Here is a 17,452-nt window from a genome sequence, read left to right on the forward strand (position 1 = left end):
GCCGCCGTAGGGCTTCTCCACCGCAGCCACCGCAGGGCTTCTCCTCCTTCGCCGCCGCCGCCGCCGCCGCAGCCGCAGCCACCACAGGGCTTCGCCAGGTCCATTCCGGTCAGGCCGGCATGGAGAGAGAGCGAGGAGGTGAAGGGGATTTGGGCGAGGGCCTTTTCTTGGGCCGGCAGGGAGTGAGAGCGAGGAGGGATTTGGGACAGTAGTTTTGTTTTGGGTGGAGAGAAGAAAGATAGGGGGATTAGAGATGAACCATCGGGAAGAAAGATAGGGGGATTAGAGATGGACTTCTTAGAGGGTGGAGATTCTTAGAGGGTGGTTACCGACACTTTTTTGGTTTTGGTCTTGGTTTTCCTTCCCTCACGTTACTCCTGATCCAGCTGGGCCATCGGGAAGAAAGATAGGGGGATTAGAGATGGACTTCCTAGAGGGTGGAGATTCTTTTAATTGTTTCTTCTCCTTTCTGTTTGGGTTGAATGGTTGCCGTGCTGTGATGTAGCTTGGGTATCGAAAGGAAGATGGGAGATGGGAGATGGGAGATGGTGTGATGAGACTTCTTTTAAATTAATTATTTTTCCATGCTTCTATTCAAGGATTATATTAAACTGAAAAGGCTTCCTGTCTATCTTTATTAGATTCATGCATCTTTGTTGAAATAGTATACTTGACAGCTATCTATTTTCATATCATTTTTTAAACTATTTTATACTTATTAAAATTTATTATTATTATAATAATATAAAAAAAGGCCTCATTCACTGAATTTATCTTAGGCCCCCAAATGTATTGGGCCGCCCCTGGTTTTCTGCTACAACTTTTTTTTGCAGGATACAAAAATAAATCTAACTTGATGAAGTACTTTGTAGGTCAGTCAAAATGGACAAGAGTTGGATGACAATAAAAAATAGAATGAAGAGTAAAGAGTATAGAGAAGGGGTGAAGTCCTTTATTGAATTTGCGGTGGCAAATTTAGGCTCAGCAAATGATATTTGGTGTCCTTGTGTCGAGTGCATGAATGACAAAAAACAAAACATTCAAGTTGTCAAGATTCATTTGATGTTGAAAGGAATCTCGCCTTCTTACAAGACTTGGGTGCAACATGGAGAATCTGTTCACGTGCATCAATCTTGTGTTTCAAATGATGCTAACTGTGACAATGGTGGAGGTGTTGAGGATAGAATGGCTGGGGATGGCATCAATGATAGGGACGAATTGTCTAATATGTTGGAAGCTGTTTACATGGGCGCTTTCATGAATGACGATATTGACGAATTGCCTAATAACTTGGGGAGGGAGGATGCACAGAATTTTGATAAGTTGTTCGATGATGCTCAACGACCCGTTTATCCTGGTTGCAAAACTTTTACAGTATTATCATTCGTTATTAAGATGCTTCATATTAAGGTGTACAACCAGTGAAGCAATTCCTCTTTTGACATGAACATGAAGGTATACAAGAAAATTCTACCGGAGTGTGATAAGTCTGTTCCATGGACCCTTTATGAAGTCAAGAAATTTTTACGAGATTTGGGTTTGGAATATGTGCTAATTCATGCATGCAAATATGATTGTGCTCTTTTTTGGAAGGAGAATGCGAACCTCGAGAAATGCCCTATATGTGATGAGCCTAGCTATAAGCTGAATGATGGTAACGGTAAGAAGATCCCTCATAAAATTTTGCGTTACTTTCCTCTGACACCGAGATTGAAGCGCTTATTTTTGTCCCCGAAAATAGCTGTAGATATGAGATGGCACAAGGAGAAGCGAGTGGATGACGAAACATCAAGACATCCGGCTGATAGAGAGGAATGGAAGAACTTTGATCGGCAACATCCTGAGTTTTCCAAGGACCCGCAAAATGTGAGGTTAGGGCTAGCCACTGATGGTTCAATCCTTTTGGAAATATAAGCACATCGTACAGTATGTGGCCAGTTATCATGATGCCGTATAATCTTCCACCTTGGAAGTGTATGAAAGAGCAATTTTGTATGCTGTCATTGCTTATTCCCAGAAAAACGGCTCGCGGTAAAGAAATAGATGTTTACTTGAGGCCATTAATTGATGAGTTGAAAGAGCTTTGGAAGGATGGCATGCAAACTTATGATGCCTCTAGTGGAAGTACATTTAGAATGCGTGCTGCTCTCATGTGGACCATTAATGACTTTCCTGCATATGGTAACATGTCTGGATGGCCAACAAAAGGTTATTTGGCTTGTCCCATTTGTAACGAAGATGCTTCATCAGAACGTTTGAGGAGTAAGATTGGCTATATGGGTGCAAGGCGTTTCTTGCCTGAGAACCACATATGGCGAAAGAGCAAGCTCTTTAATGGTAAAAGTGAGGACAGGTCAAGGTCACGAGAGTTCACGGGAGAAGAGATCTTGGAGCAAATTAATTCAGGGACATACAAGCCGTTGGGCAAGCATCCAAGCATTAATAAGAAAAGAAAAAGGGGCAAAGATGATGACATGATTTGGGCCAAGAAAAGTATTTTGTTTGATCTCCCTTATTAGAAAACACTCAAGCTGCATCACAACTTGGATGTCATGCACATAGAAAAGAACATTGCAGAAAATATTGTTGGGACATTACTGGGCTTAGATGGGAAATGCAAGGATACAGAAAAAGCACGCATGGATTTAGCAGATATGGGTATACGGAAGGAGTTACACCTAAAAAAGTGGGCGAACGGATCTTATGAGAAGCCTCCAGCATTGTACACATTGTCCCCGCAAGAGAGACAAGGGTTTTGTGATTTTTTAAAATCGATTAAGTTTCCAGATGGCTATGCGGCAAACATCTCTAGCTGTGTAAGTACTCAAGGTGGTAAATTATCGGGTCTGAAAAGTCATGACTATCATATTCTTTTGCAACGCCTTCTTCCAGTTGGAATGCGTGGGTACCTCAACAAAGAACTTAATACTGCATTATTTCAGTTAGGCAATTTCTTTGAGCAATTGTGCTCCAAGGCATTAAAAATAGCTGATTTGAAAAAATTAGAGGACCAAATTGTTCTTAATCTTTGCAAGCTTGAGAAGATTTTCTCTCCTGCCTTCTTTGATGTCATGGTTCATCTAGCTATTCACTTGCCTCGCGAGGCTATTCTTGGAGGGCCAGTGCAATATCGATGGATGTATCCAATTAAAAGGTAATTGTTTGCAACCGTATAGTAGGAATAGTAATCATGTATTATTGTACATGTAAGAATTTTTCTATTAGCATTGAGCAATAATTTATCGTAGGTTACTCGAAGTTCTAATAGGATTTGTTGCCAACCGTGCTCACCCAGAAGGTTCTATCCTGAGGCTTATATTTCTAAAGAGAGTACAACATTTGCTCAATGTACCTCGATGGAATCGAAACAATGTTTAACAGAAAAGAAAGGAATGATGACGGTGGTGATTGCGGCACGGGGTTAGCAATCTTCACTCAAAGTGCCCGACCATTTGGGTTAATCCGAAGGGGACTTGATGTGCTAGTCAATGAACTCGAGATGGCTGAATGGTTTGTCTTATACAATAGTTCAGAAGTGGATCAATATCGAGAGTATGTTTTTTTAAATTGCTTATTAAGGTTCAACTATTGTATATTTAGTTGTTTTAGTCTTTTTGTTACTTATACGTTACGGAATGTCGAATAGGGAACACAAGAACTACATACAAGGTGAGAGTGAAGTTGACATCACAAACAAACAATGTAAAGAATTTCCCAAGTGGTTCAAAGATCGCGTAAGCAAAATTAATTAACATGTAGGCACCTTGAGTTATCCTTGTATTTGAAAGTGAAGTAACATATTATGTCACTTTTTTGTTATAGATGACTCAACTTCGAAACCAGCGATCACCGAAAGCTACTGATGAATTATGATCATTGGCCAACGGTCCTCGTCCGATAGTCAACATATATTCAGGGTGCTTTTGTAACGGTGTCCGATTCCATACCATCAAACGTGACAACCGCCGTAAAAGCCAGAATAATGGGTTAGTTGTTGAAGGGGACTACGAAGGGCAACCGATTGACTTCTACGGTTACTTGTGCAAAGTTTGGAAATTAACATATATGTTCGGACAACGAGTCGTTTTGTTCCAATGCGAATGGTTCAACACTGGAAGTAAAAAAACTTTCTGCATTGATGCGCATTGCACTAGCATTGATATAAGAAGTCGGTGGTACAAAGATGATTCTTTTGTACTACCGAGTCAAATGCAGCAAGTATTCTATATTAATGACACTGTAGAGAGACGTGGCAATTGGAAAGTTGTCCAAAGATTCAAGCATCGAGGTATATGGGATGTGCCACAGTGAGTGATTTAGAACCCAATGATGTTGAAGAAACCATTGTTCTCAATCATGCGTTCCAACAAGATGAAACTAATGACGTTGAACCAATTTCCATTGAAGAGCCAACCACAATGGATTTGCGCAGATATGATATTGATGCTGAAATTATTCAAGAGGAGGTCATTTTGCAGTGCCGTGGGCTAGATCAAGCCGGAGGGAGTGTCGATGAAGTAATGGAGGAGCCTAGCGATGAAGAAGAAGACATTGATAGTGACAGTGATACATATCTAGATTTTGAGCCATGATATATTTCTCTAATGATCTATCTATAGCAAAGTTGAACATTTTTATCTTACATGCTTCTGTTTTTTATGTTAATGAAAATCATCCATTTTTATCTTACATGCTTCTATTTTTTATGGAGAGTGTGATGTACTTTTTACTCCATATTTTTTTATGGCTGAATGTAATGTATTTGTTTGGTTTTTATTGTGAAAGATGCACAAAGTAGGTAAAAAATTTGTGAAGCCTCAGTGCTTGTCCCAGAAGCTGACGGGATACGAAAGGCAAAGGCAAAAAAGGATTGAAATGAACTCAATGAGATTAGAGGCTCTTGGCATACCGGGCATGTCCAAGGCATTGTTTGGTTCAAATCAGAATGGTAATAAAGGACTGAACAAGATTAGCAATGGCGATGATGATGAAGAGTATCTGCCATCTGATAATGAAGGACTGAATTCTTCTAGAGATGCTGAACTTGTGCCCGTGATGGCTGCCCAACCTACTCTGCTCCCCACCTTTTCTACCCAGCAAACCCACGAGCTTTCAAGTCCACCTATTATTGCCAACAGCGTGAGTGAGAAAACTCATCTTTCTGAATCTTGTTATTGCTAAGATACTCTTGGTAAAATGATGGCATTTCAGTGGTTTTGTATTTTTTTTTGCGTTCTCTTTGTCTATCACTAGCAGGTTTGTCTTATGGCCTAAAGTATTTAAGTATTTTTAGCAGGTTCATCATCAAAGCGCGTGCGGGGTAAGACAGTTGGGAAAGGAATTGATAAACTCATTGCCCAAAATGGCGGAGAAAAGCTCTCTGTTCCAGTACTTGATGAGTGGAATGCTTTATGTGGTATTAATGCCCCAAAGGTAACCAATCTGTTGGAGGTGTATATTAGGAGAATGTGTCCAATTAAGGGCATACCGACGTGGCGGCATGTAGACGAGGCTACTCAATCTGCTATCATACAATCTGTCCTTGTAATTATTTATTGCACAATATTTTTTTAAGTACTTGTAATAGTTGCATTGATCATACTACATAATGATTTTACTTATATTTTTAGGACAAGTTCAAAATCTCGGATGATTATCATGGCAATCTAGTAGCTCAGCAAGCTGTTCACAGAAAATGCTACAATATTCACAAAAATGGGAGGCACAATATGAAATTGCATTACAAGCATCAAGAACGTCTTACATGTGGACCCTTATAGTCATCCATACGAACATGTGACTCAAGAGGATTGGCGCCACTTAATTGACGATGTGTGGAAAAGCAAAGAACACAAGGCAACTTACATATTTAGTGCTTCAGAGTTTATAAGTAAAATATTTGATCATAATGTTTTCTTTAGATTTCTAATTTATATTTTTTTGAAGGTGAGATCAAAAGCTGGCAAAAAGAATAGAAAAAAGCTTGAGTACAATCATTGTTCAGGATCTCGGTCATTTGTTGCAACAATGACTATACAGGTAATATTGTTCACCCCTATAATCTTCCAGTAGATTTTTTATTCTAGTTTGCTACAAGTATATTTTTGGAATCCTTTTATGCAAGTAGATCTGACAGTTATTCTAGTTTTTTTATTATGTAGTGGCTATATGCTAATCTAAATTACACTTTGCAGCCAGAGTTTAATGGTTATGAAAATCTTGAATTTCCAGAATTCTATAAGAAAACTCATACCAAGAAGAACAAAGAGTGGATTGATCCTATTTGCGCCGTGAAACATGTAGGTATCTAAAATCTCAATAATCATTTAAATCAGTTTCTGCTTTTGCAAGGTTATATACATTTAATTTTGTTTTTACCTTTGCATTGATAGTCAAAGATGTTGAGCTTGCGAGAAGAATCTTCCCAATCCGGTGTGCAATTAACATCAGAGGAGATGTCTAGGCAAGCACTTGAAAAAAGGAAAAGATACATTCTTGGATTTGGGGATGGGCCGAAGCCCTCTTCATCTTCTTCCACACCTAGTCGTGTGTCACAAGACCACGTTGGGGAGTTGCAGAAACTTAAAGCTAAGATGGAGGAGATGAAGATGGAGCGTGAGGAGCTGCGGAGGCAATTGGAGCAGGGGAGGAGAGAGCGTGAGGAGGAAAAGAAAAAGCGAGAGGAAGAATAGAAGCAAATTGCACATCTTACAAGTTTAGTGACAGAGTTCTTAAAGGGAAAGACTCAAACGCACAAGTCATCTATCCATCATGATGGGGCCATGTATTCAACTGATGGTACAAATACTCGTTGGTATGTATTCTCATTTATATTACGTAGGTTATTTAGAAATTTGGACCAAATTAAGCGAAATGTCATTGTGAACTTATACTTGAATTTTAGTTTATTATTTTTCACATGTGGTTATTGATTGTGTATTCTTTTTTACTTTCTCAGATACATGGTGGAGTTATGAGCATGTGAAATCTAGTTTCTAGTACATGGATAGCTTTTGTTCAGATGATCATGGTGGAGTTGTCTACAAGCAGAATCCAGTTTTTGGTATAAGAATATTTTTGTCTACATGATGGCTGTTTGGATGAATAGCAAGATCAGATATTTTGGAATTTTTAATTTACATTTTGATGTGTTTGGTGATGATTATTACCTTAACATATGGTATGGATGAAATATTTTGATGTATGGTTAATAGGTATGCTTGACTTTAGACTTATAGATGATGATATTTATAATGAATGATTATGGATTCTCCAACATTGTGTATATTTCTATTTGGATGAGCAAATGTATTGTACAATATGGATATTGGATAGGCTGTGTTGGTTGTTCAGAATTTGGAACGAGCCCAAAAATAAATATTAAGCTTATAATTTGAATTGTTAATTAAATATAGGTTAATACTTTCTGCCACAAAAAAATATTTGTTGCCAATGCATTCTAATACATTCTGCGACCAAACTATTGGTGGGGGAAGATAGATATTTAGTGACCATTATTTTGATAGCGAAAGACAAACCTTCCACGACCAACTATTTGGTAGGCGTTGAAATTAGCGACAACAGATTTGGTCGCTAATAATTTTCTTCGGCAACCAAACGTTGGTCATTATTGGTGTACCTTAGGTGACCACACAATATTGGTCGCCAAAATCTTTCAGTGACTAGGGTTCGGCGACGAAGGGTATGCTAGCGCGAAAAGGTTTCGGCGACCAAATATGGCTATTCGGCGACTAGAATCTTAGTCGTCGAATATGTATTTTCTTGTAGTGTGAAAAGTAGTTAGAAGATTGTTTATACCCATTGGATGGGAAAAAATAGCGTTGGGAGTGAATAGAGCTATTCTGAGTTTGCTAGAGAACTAGCCATTACTGTTGTCAGATGCAGAGGGGTCATCTCGACATCTTCAAGGGTTGACTCGTGATCTTCTGAAGTTGAATTTTTTTTTTCTCATGTTGACTCAAAAAAGTGCTCATTTTTATTGCATTCTATCTTTTGCTTGTAGCCATTCTAGGGTTGATTCAACTTGTCTTGGGGTTGACTTATGGTTGGCAGGGGTCGAGTTGTGATCTGCTTGGGTCAACTCACAAAAGGGCTATGTTTTATTACTTTTTGTCTTTTGTCTAATGCCAATATGGGATCAACTTGGCTTATTTTGGGGTCGACTCATGCTCGGTAAGGGTTGAGTCGTAATCTATTTGGGTCGACTCATAGAGAGGCTAATTTTTACTCCTTTTCGTCTTTCGCCTAAAATTGTTCTAGGTTTGACTCGATTGGTTCAGAGATCGACTCGTGAAAGTCTGCTAGTCTGCTCCATTGTACTGCAATCGACTTGTATACCTCTAGGGTCGACTCTTGAATTCCTTCAAAAATAACATCTTCCATCTAAGCCTATGGGCGTTTAGAGGTTGACTCCTTATGACTTGGGGTCAACTCATTTTATATAGTTCATAAAATCTTATTACATCCTTTCCATCTTAAGCATTTTAGGTTGCATTCTTCTATATATATTTGAATCATTTTGGGATTATCTTTGCTTTCTATATGCAATCTTAAATACTCCAAAAAAATACTATCAGTAATCTTTCTACTCAAATATTTTATATCATCAAAATCAAACCTTTTGGATCAACCATTGCTAACCTCATTTTTTATATCATATATATACGACTAAGTGAATCTAGGCTTCTATCCATTAGCTGGTAGCAGCAAATCCATCCTATGATGATCCTATCCGTTAATACAAAATACATATGGACCTAACTTATTATTGATCTCATTATCGATTTTAGCACCTATCGATGTGAATGCAAACATTGTGTTGTAAACTCCTTTTATTTCTTCCTAAAATTTTTAAGCTCTTCTCCCTCCATTAAAATCAAACAAACTTGATTTTCTTTAATTACGATATCTATGAGAGCTTGGGTCCGATGCACCCCCTGATGTCCGGCCCACATAGAATCATGGTGTTCTCGCAACACCTCGCGCCTCAGCCCTCTACCTGAAGGCACATAGACAAATCGCCCTCGTGTCAAAATCAGCGCTCCTTCGGTCCAGAAACGGCATGCCTTGCCGTCTTTGATGAGTTCACCTATGGAAGTGGCCCATTGATCCTTCTCCATCTCGGTCTTGACCCTCTCCATTAGGTTACTTGCTGGTCTGGAAAAGGAAGAGACTGCAGCCAGTTGTGCCTTCCTACTCAAAGCATCAGGGACTGAATTAGTTCGGCCCGGCTTGGAACTCATTTGGGCCACTCCTTTTATTTCTTCCTAAAATTTTTAAGCTCTTCTCCCTCCATTAAAATCAAACAAACTATCCAAAAAAGTTAAGAGTCTGTTATTACAACGGAAAGCCTACTCTTCCTTCTTGGCAACATAAAGTAAATGCTTGTCTAGTTGTATTACGTGATTTATGGATACCTTGTTCATACCAAAATAAAGCTCCACAATACTGGCATTCATATTCAGGTGATGCAAGATTTAATGGGTCCCTAAAGTTTCCTTTAAAAAAGATGATAACTTCTTTTTTCCATAATGTCCTAGCATTGGACAGTATCACAGCAAAAAGCTTGACATTATAAAAAAAAAAACCTTGATTTTTTATAGCCAAAAGTGCTGGAGCCTTCTTGACTAAACAATTGCCAACCAGCCAAGTTTGCAATAAAATCTGGCTCTTGAATTGTGTCCCTTTTGCACATTAAGAAAATCCAATATTAATGAACATTATAAAATGGTTGAACCAAGCATTTATTTCCAAGAAACAAATTATACTTTGATCAATTATTGATGCGACGTATCCTCTAGAAGTAACACTTTCCATAATTGATCACGCATCTTCTCCCTCCAAAATAATACTTGGTAAATTATCAGGTCTACATATTGTTAAGCTTGCATTCCATTTAGCATCAGACAATTGATTTTGATTAGCGTTTGCAGAGCATTCATAGGCAATGGTGTTTAGCTTTCCTTAATGGTTGACCACATGAATGGAATTCCTAGCCATGCTTCTTGAACAATCCTTCTTTTTTGATAATCTTCAAGTTCTTTGTTCTGCAACTATATTCATCCTTACTATTCTATTTTGCCTACTCGCTTTCTACTGGATCCACCTTATCTTTCTAGGAAGAGAAAAATCTACACTTAAAAGAGAAAAAAGGACCAAGCTAATTAAAATATGATCAACCATTTAGCGCATATCACTTCAGTTAGTCTGTGCACAGGAGTTAGTCTATGAGGCCGTGGCCTCGGGATATGAAAATGTGCAATTGGTTGATTTTTGGCTGAGTCCCCGGTATATTGCAATCTTGCCAAGGTACCAAAACCACGCCCCCGAGGCCTGAGGCGGAGTACAAGGAAGAAATGCGTACCTAATGGCCCCGTCGGCGGTGCGGCCCTTCTGCTTGCTTCGCTATCTGCAACGCCGCTGCTTCTCCTCCGCCTCCACCACCACCACCAACGAAACCCCGCTCCAGCGCTCCATCCGGTCCGCCGTCGAATCCCGGGACTACCTCCAAATCCCCAACCTCCTCCACTCCAACCCGAACCCTAATCCTAATCCTTTCTCCTACCTCTCCCTTCTCCCCCCGACCCTCGCCGCCCGCATCGTCAGCGACCTCCTCCACTCCTTTCTCCCCCTTCGCCCTCGCTCTCTCCCTCTCCCGGCCTACTCCTCCCTCCTCTCCCTCTTCCTCCCAAAGCCCGACCTCACCAGGAATTAATAAATAAACCAGAGTGTTGGGCAGACAATGTATGCCATTTCTGGAAAAGCAATGACAGAAAATGACATCATTAACATCTACATTTATGAAACTGTGTCACTATAATTGTGTCAGGAATCTGACTGATTGAAACTGAAGTTTCCTTCTTGTACCTGTAAATAATTATTATTCCTGTAAAAATATGACAAACCACAAAGCAACTATTGCCTTATTTACCATCAGTTCTATCATGTTTCACATGAATGAAATCCCAAAAAATAGCCCCATTATTGTACATAGTTCCAGTGAAAATAATTATTATACTTCACCCAGCAGCTTTTGACCACATTTAAGCTGTAAATATTATCGAAATACTAGAACTTATGTAATTAGAAGCTGAATACATCGCCGCCTCCGAAGCTGCTAAGAAAGGCTTCTGGTTCAAGAAATTCATTGCGGAATGGATGTAATGTCATCAGATGCCATAACACTCTACTGCGATAATAATGGCACCATAGCCCTTGCTAAGGAGCCAAGGTCTCATCAGAAGTCCAAGCATATAGAGCGGCGTTTCCATCTCATACGCTAGACATTACTACTAGGCCTCACTTATTTCAGCGCAAATGTTATTAGGGCAAAAAATCAAGCAATGATATACCATTTATAAGTAGGGTTATGTAATTTTTCAGATGCTTGCATGCATCTTATTTGATATTTTGAGAGGCCTGCGTGCCTCCTAAAAGGGGATGTAATTTATTATTATTTTTATTTTACATCTGGTTGTATTTCTATGATGTGATGTACGTCAACGATCAAGTTGAAGACAAGGCATGAGATGAACGGCGATCTAAGCGGTTGATGGCGATTGGATCAAGAGTTGATCAAGGATCGAATCAAGGAGGTTTGGAACCAATTCAAGAGTTAAAGACCAATTGATCGATTGACGTGCATGTGCTTGTAATACGACCTAATTAGAATCCATGATCATCACCTTTAAATTCAGAGAATCGGCCTAGGCCTATCCTAAAGTATGACTATGGTCAGGTAAACTCCGCAAGGTTTTAATTGACTGGTTCCATGAAGGTTTTAATTGGCCACGGCTTGGAGGAGTAGGAATCACAGCCAGAGAATTGGGCAATTAAATGAGCCTAGTTCCTCATAGGTTCGGCCTAATACATTTTTGCATTTGCACTATGAGTACCCAAAGTTTAAGGTGATTGTCCCTCGGAACTTTGTTAGCGCTTCCCAGCACTATGTAAGTGGCAACCAGCGGGATTGGGTGCGACTTTTGGACCAAGCCCAATTCAGCTACAACTTACAGCTATCGGAGTCGACAGGTAAATCACCATTCGAGGTGATTACAGGGCTGCAACCAGGCACTCCGGGAAGTATTGCAGCGGACTACATGGGACGTAGTCCGACCGCCTACAGGTTCGTGAGGGATCTGAAGGAGGATACAGATGTGGTTCAGGTCTCCTTGTGGAAGGCGACCAAACGGATGAAGAAGTGGGCTGACATAAAGCGGCGAGCAGCAAATTTCAGGTTGGTGATCGAGTACTGGTGAAGCTTTACCATCACATGAGATTGAAGTCGGGCTACCACAAAGCACTTGTGAGGAGGTATGAAGGTCCCTTCATCATCACACATCGACTTGGAGAGACAGCATACCGATTGTCGCTACCTTCCAAGCCGAAAGTGCATCCGGTGTTCCACGTGTCCCTGTTGAAACCGTTCAAAGAGGACACAACTGACCCTTCTCGGGCTCAAAGCAGGCGAGCTCCAGTAGCCGTACGAGTTCATTACACCAAGAAGATTTCTGAAATCAAGGAAGACAGGAAACCCGTAGTCCGGTTGATGCTGCTGTTGTAGACAAACTCAGCATGTAGCAAGATTAAATCCCAAGATTTAATATGATCTCGAACTAAGCATCGAAGAAGGTTTCCAAGGCTGTGACCACCTCAGTTTGCCCATCGGTTTGGGGATGATAGGCGCTGGAAAAGAAAGACGGGTGCCAAGCTTCGCCCACAGTGTCTTCCAAAAATAGCTAACGAACTTGACATCACGATCAGATACATGGATCAATTCCCCTTTCATTTGGAAGTATTGAATATACCCATAATTCTGAGTTTCATGTTACTTTTTCCAAAATACATGTCAGAGTCGGGGCATCCCATTCAATCTGATTGGGATGATAGTTTCTACGTCCGAATCTGTAAAATGCAAATTTTGATCAAATCACACATCGCAGGCCTTCTAATTCTTTAAGCGGTTTATCTAAAACTAGAGGAAGTTAGGACCAATTCACCATAGTATAAGTCAAGTTTACAGATAGTACTGCAAAAAATATGATCTTTTAAAACATGAAAGATACTATGATATCTGTTCTTCCTCTATTCACAATTTCTTCTTTTCAATAGATTGGTCTTAGAAGCCCATGATTGTCTAAAATTGTAGGAACAATGTGAGCCGGTTTCATGTGCATTATGTTATATCATGGGCTAGAGAACCAAAGGAAAAAAGAAAACCCAAAGTGTAGAAGAGGGATGCAAAGGTTTATTAAATTGACAATCATGAGGTCTCCAGTTAGCATTTTCAATTATCCTAATGGTTTCAGAGCAAATTATGGGTCAATATTAGGCCACAGAAATTTCTGATATCCATGTTTATGCTCAAACAGCTACAAAAGAAGCAACTTGAGAGTCTTGGGGACTTCTGATGCTGATTTTTTTTTTTGTTGTTGTTTATAAATAAGCACTTCAAGGAGGCTATGTATTGTCAAACAGCATACATGTATGTTGGCTTCTACCTACAGCAGTTTACACTCAGCTCCGACTTTTCAAATGAGCAAGATATGTTTCAAAACAGAAAAATCGAAATGAGTGACATTAACAACTTATGAAAAAGTATATGTAAACTGAGCCTGGCAGTTGCCACAATCTCACTAATATACTGCTTGTGACTACTCATACGTCTCTGTTGGGGTATTGGCATCAAAACCTAGGAGCATCAAAACCTAAAGAATGGAGGCTCTTCCCGGTCTTGTCTTAACATGGATTTGCATTTTCGTAGCACTATTGGACGTAGTCTTCAGCCTACATGAACTTTGGAGCATGCACGTTCCCACTGCTGCTTACCTTTACCTACCAATAAGGAGGCTAATGACTTGATTGTAACTCTTATGTTCTTTTCTCCAATAAATAAAACTTAAGACGTTCCAGTCCTCTTTTCCTCACAAAAAAAGTTGGAGCAAATTCTGCAGCAATCATAGTAGTTATGAAACACCTAGATTTTACAAAGATACATAGTGTTTATTTTTTTTTTACCACAGCAGACGACTGGCGCATTCTCAACTAGCTGATTCCGTAGCTGCAAAGGAATCAATTCCAAGTGGCGCCGACCCCTCTTCTTTGCCGCACCAAGCAAGGAAAAGGAGGGGGGGCATGTGCCCCTCCTTCATGGTTAACCTAATCCTCCTTTAAGGAGGATTAGGAAGGTCACTTATGGTTAGGTCCTAATCTAATTAGGCTTGGACCAAGGGTGAACCAATTTGGGTTTAATCTAGGTAAGTCCTAATCCAATTAGAACTTAATGAACCATGACTCAATTGACCCCTTCAATCCTAATCCAATTACGAGTCTTGTTGATTCATTAGATTAATAATTAATTAGGACTTAAGAAATCCTAATCCAATTAGGACTTATTTAATTTTGGTCCTAATCCAATTAGGACTCTAATTTGAATCCGAAGTCCTAATCCGATTAGGACTCTAGGAATCCTATTCCAAGTAGGAATCCAATTTTAATTCCAAACTCCTAATCTCATTAGGATTGTAGGAATCCTACTCCAAGTAGGAATCCCAGTCCTACTCCAACTAGGATTCCCAGTCCCAATCCAATTAGGACTCTAGGAATCCTACTCGAAGTAGGTTTTGTGTTTAAGTCCAATTAATTAATTCCATTATTCCTTCTTCAACTGATTATCAATCGAATTGATTACTTGTGATTCCTAATCACGATCCAACCATCGGATCGGTCAATACTTCTAATGTGTGTGACCCCATAGGTTCTATTCTGACTGGTAGTGAGATATATTATGATCTCTATCACAATATCATTGAAAACTCCTTTCAATGGATTGGAACGATTCCAACTCTACTCATTAGGGTTTATCGATCATCGAGATAATCCCTGTGAGTCCCACCATCCACCAGTGACACCTAGCAGCATGTAGTTGTTAGATGTATGCCCTAGAAGCCAATCTGGCAGACACATTATTTTCTCTGGGACATAAATTTGTACTTGACTTTATTATTATTGAATAATAAATGGGCATCTTTTCATTCATATTGTTTATGTGTCTATGAATCGTCCAAGAAATTAATAAGATGATGATACATATTCTCAAGAGTTGAGAATTTGAGCCATGTATCATTGGTGATTAATTTCTAAATGCTCATGATCAATGGATCATCACGAGGACGGTGATCGATCCGATCAGTGCACACGCTTTTCTTATGGATGGACGAGACTCGAGTCCACAGTGTAGGAACACTGACGTGAGAGTGCAGGTGCTTGTTAGAGAACAAGGGTACTGATGAGAGCACAAAAGTGCGATCTACATACCACTTAAATTAGTATTATTGCTAACAAGACAATGATAATATGGCTGATTTAATATTATATTTTTGTTGGCACAGGTTATCGTAAATTAGAGTTTAAATACGCATTTTGTATAGTTTGGGATAAGGCATGGCTCCAAGCCTGATGATGTTAGGAGCGTAATTGAACCTGGTCAAGCACACTTGCACCGGAGCTACACAAGCCTACATGCCACAGCTTCTTGAGCACATTGGGGATCAAAATAAAGAAAGATCACGTGTAATTGGGGAATTATCCCGAGTATTGGCTGGCTATCCCACGCTTCATCTTCAGCTGTCCAAGCCCCCAATCCAGCCATCTGCAGTCAGCTTTCTGATTCCAAATCAAGGACTTCCCAGATTGAGCATTCCCTTTCCCAGCCGTCCACGACCCTCTCGCAATGCATGCCAAAGATCCCGCGGCAGGCTTCTTCGTCGACAATCTCGTGCGATCCCATACGTCCGTCCGCTCCTCCCAAGTCTCATCCGTCCGCATCCAAGCTTCCACGTCCAGCTCTCACGATTTCCTTCCCCATCCAGCGCGTCTCACAATCCTCAGCGTCCGCGTCTGGGTATCTCGCAGCTGGCTAGGATGCTCCTCACGAACGCACTCCTCGTCCACTCATCCCGTTCACCTTACGAGCCACAGCCTCATCCAGCCGTACGCCTCTTCCGCATCAAACTCTGATATCAAAGTAATTAACCGTCTGATTGAACTCAAATTTGAAATCTGATTGAAAATTCTTTAAGACCATTATATTAATACGAAACTTTGCTGCTTTCTGTTTTGAATTTTCTGCATTTAATTATTTTAGAATCAGAATTTTATTGTTATTATATCAAATTAACCCTTGTTGCTAATTGAAAATTTAAGAAAAAAAAACTTTAAGAAAAGATCAAGGATGATTATTCAAAAATTAAAAAAAAAGAGAAAAAATCTAAAATTTCAAATTTCAAATTTCAGAATTCAAATTTCAAACTTCAACTCATAAATTTTTTTTAAAAAAATAAATAAATAATTTGCTTGATCACCTATTCAATGAAATTTAATGACATATCATAAAACATTAAAAAAAAAACTCTTTATTGTTGCATATAGTATAAGGCATCAGCATAAAATATTCTAAGGGCTGAACCCATTTAAAAAGATAAGGTCGGGATTTCATCACTTGTTCTTAGCCCAAAAATTACCCCATTGCATAAATATCCTAAGCTTAATTAAAATCAACTAGACGTTGGCCCCTAAGGACATTCGAGCTCAATAGGACGAATACCACCGAAAGTTGCACCAATTTCGCTCTGTGGCTTAGTTGATGTCTAGGCAAGCTTTGTCCCTATAAGGGAGACAGTTCATCTGTTCGAGGCAAGTGGGTTTTAAGTGGGACCTTTGCGAACGCATCGTGACCCCTCCACTTACCTGGGAGCTTACCTGGTCAACTCGGTTCATTAGACCGGATTGGAGGCTTAGGTGCCCTCTTCAAACCAGTTAGGAGCTGTCTAGAAATTTAAGAAAAACATTAGAAATTGAGGTGTAATGTTTAGTTGCATGTGTGATTGTGAATAGATTTTTTTTTAGGATGTCGTTTTAGGGTATCTTTAGTTGGTACTTATATTTATATTTATTAAATATATATATATATATATATAAAATTTTAATTAAATTTTGTATGCTAGGTTGGAATAGGGACGACACCAGTCGATTTAGTCGTACAACTTTAGATCATCCCTTAGGACACATCCTTGAAATTCCTTCGCAGTATCTCACACCTTGTGAGATGGCAAATTTTCCTGATGATGTAGGAAGTCACCATGGTGATGAAGGTAGACCCCCAGTTATGACACTTCGACAATACTTACACCCCACTAGGACTAGTCAACCTTCATGCATGATTATTCCTGAAAACGTAGGACACTTTGAAATCAAACCAGGAGTAATTCAATTGCTGCCAAAGTATCATGGAATGGAATCCGAGAACCCTTATCTTCACCTTAAGGATTTTGAGAAAATTAGCATCACATTTAGAGTGCCAAATGTATCGGAAGATGTCCTTAAATTGACCTTGTTCCCTTTTTCCTTAAAGGATAAAGCCAAAACATGGCTG

General features: G+C 39.6%; 1 protein-coding gene and 2 long non-coding RNA genes across 3 annotated transcripts; all 3 read left to right on the plus strand.

Annotated features, from left to right (window-relative positions):
* Window positions 1-4,785: 4,785 nt before the first annotated feature.
* On the plus strand, window positions 4,786-5,274 carry LOC113463288. The gene is made up of 2 exons (XM_026807946.1): window positions 4,786-5,139; window positions 5,257-5,274. Exons 1-2 carry the CDS (start codon window positions 4,786-4,788, stop codon window positions 5,272-5,274), a joined length of 372 nt encoding a protein of 123 aa, XP_026663747.1.
* A 175-nt stretch (window positions 5,275-5,449) lies between these two features.
* LOC113463289 lies at window positions 5,450-5,838 on the plus strand. The gene is made up of 2 exons (XR_003387282.2): window positions 5,450-5,544; window positions 5,631-5,838. It is a non-coding gene; the product is annotated as an uncharacterized LOC113463289 (long non-coding RNA).
* Window positions 5,839-6,128: 290 nt separating this feature from the next.
* On the plus strand, window positions 6,129-7,276 carry LOC120105269. The gene is made up of 3 exons (XR_005507666.1): window positions 6,129-6,299; window positions 6,393-6,814; window positions 6,959-7,276. It is a non-coding gene; the product is annotated as an uncharacterized LOC120105269 (long non-coding RNA).
* The last annotated feature ends 10,176 nt before the right edge of the window (window positions 7,277-17,452 follow it).

This window comes from Phoenix dactylifera, unplaced genomic scaffold (assembly GCF_009389715.1).
Source record: "Phoenix dactylifera cultivar Barhee BC4 unplaced genomic scaffold, palm_55x_up_171113_PBpolish2nd_filt_p 000245F, whole genome shotgun sequence".
Lineage (NCBI taxonomy): Eukaryota > Viridiplantae > Streptophyta > Magnoliopsida > Arecales > Arecaceae > Phoenix > Phoenix dactylifera.

Bases quoted from the DNA above. Each gene is read 5' to 3' on its own strand.
- LOC113463288 (XM_026807946.1), top strand. From the start codon at position 4,786: ATGCACAAAGTAGGTAAAAAATTTGTGAAGCCTCAGTGCTTGTCCCAG.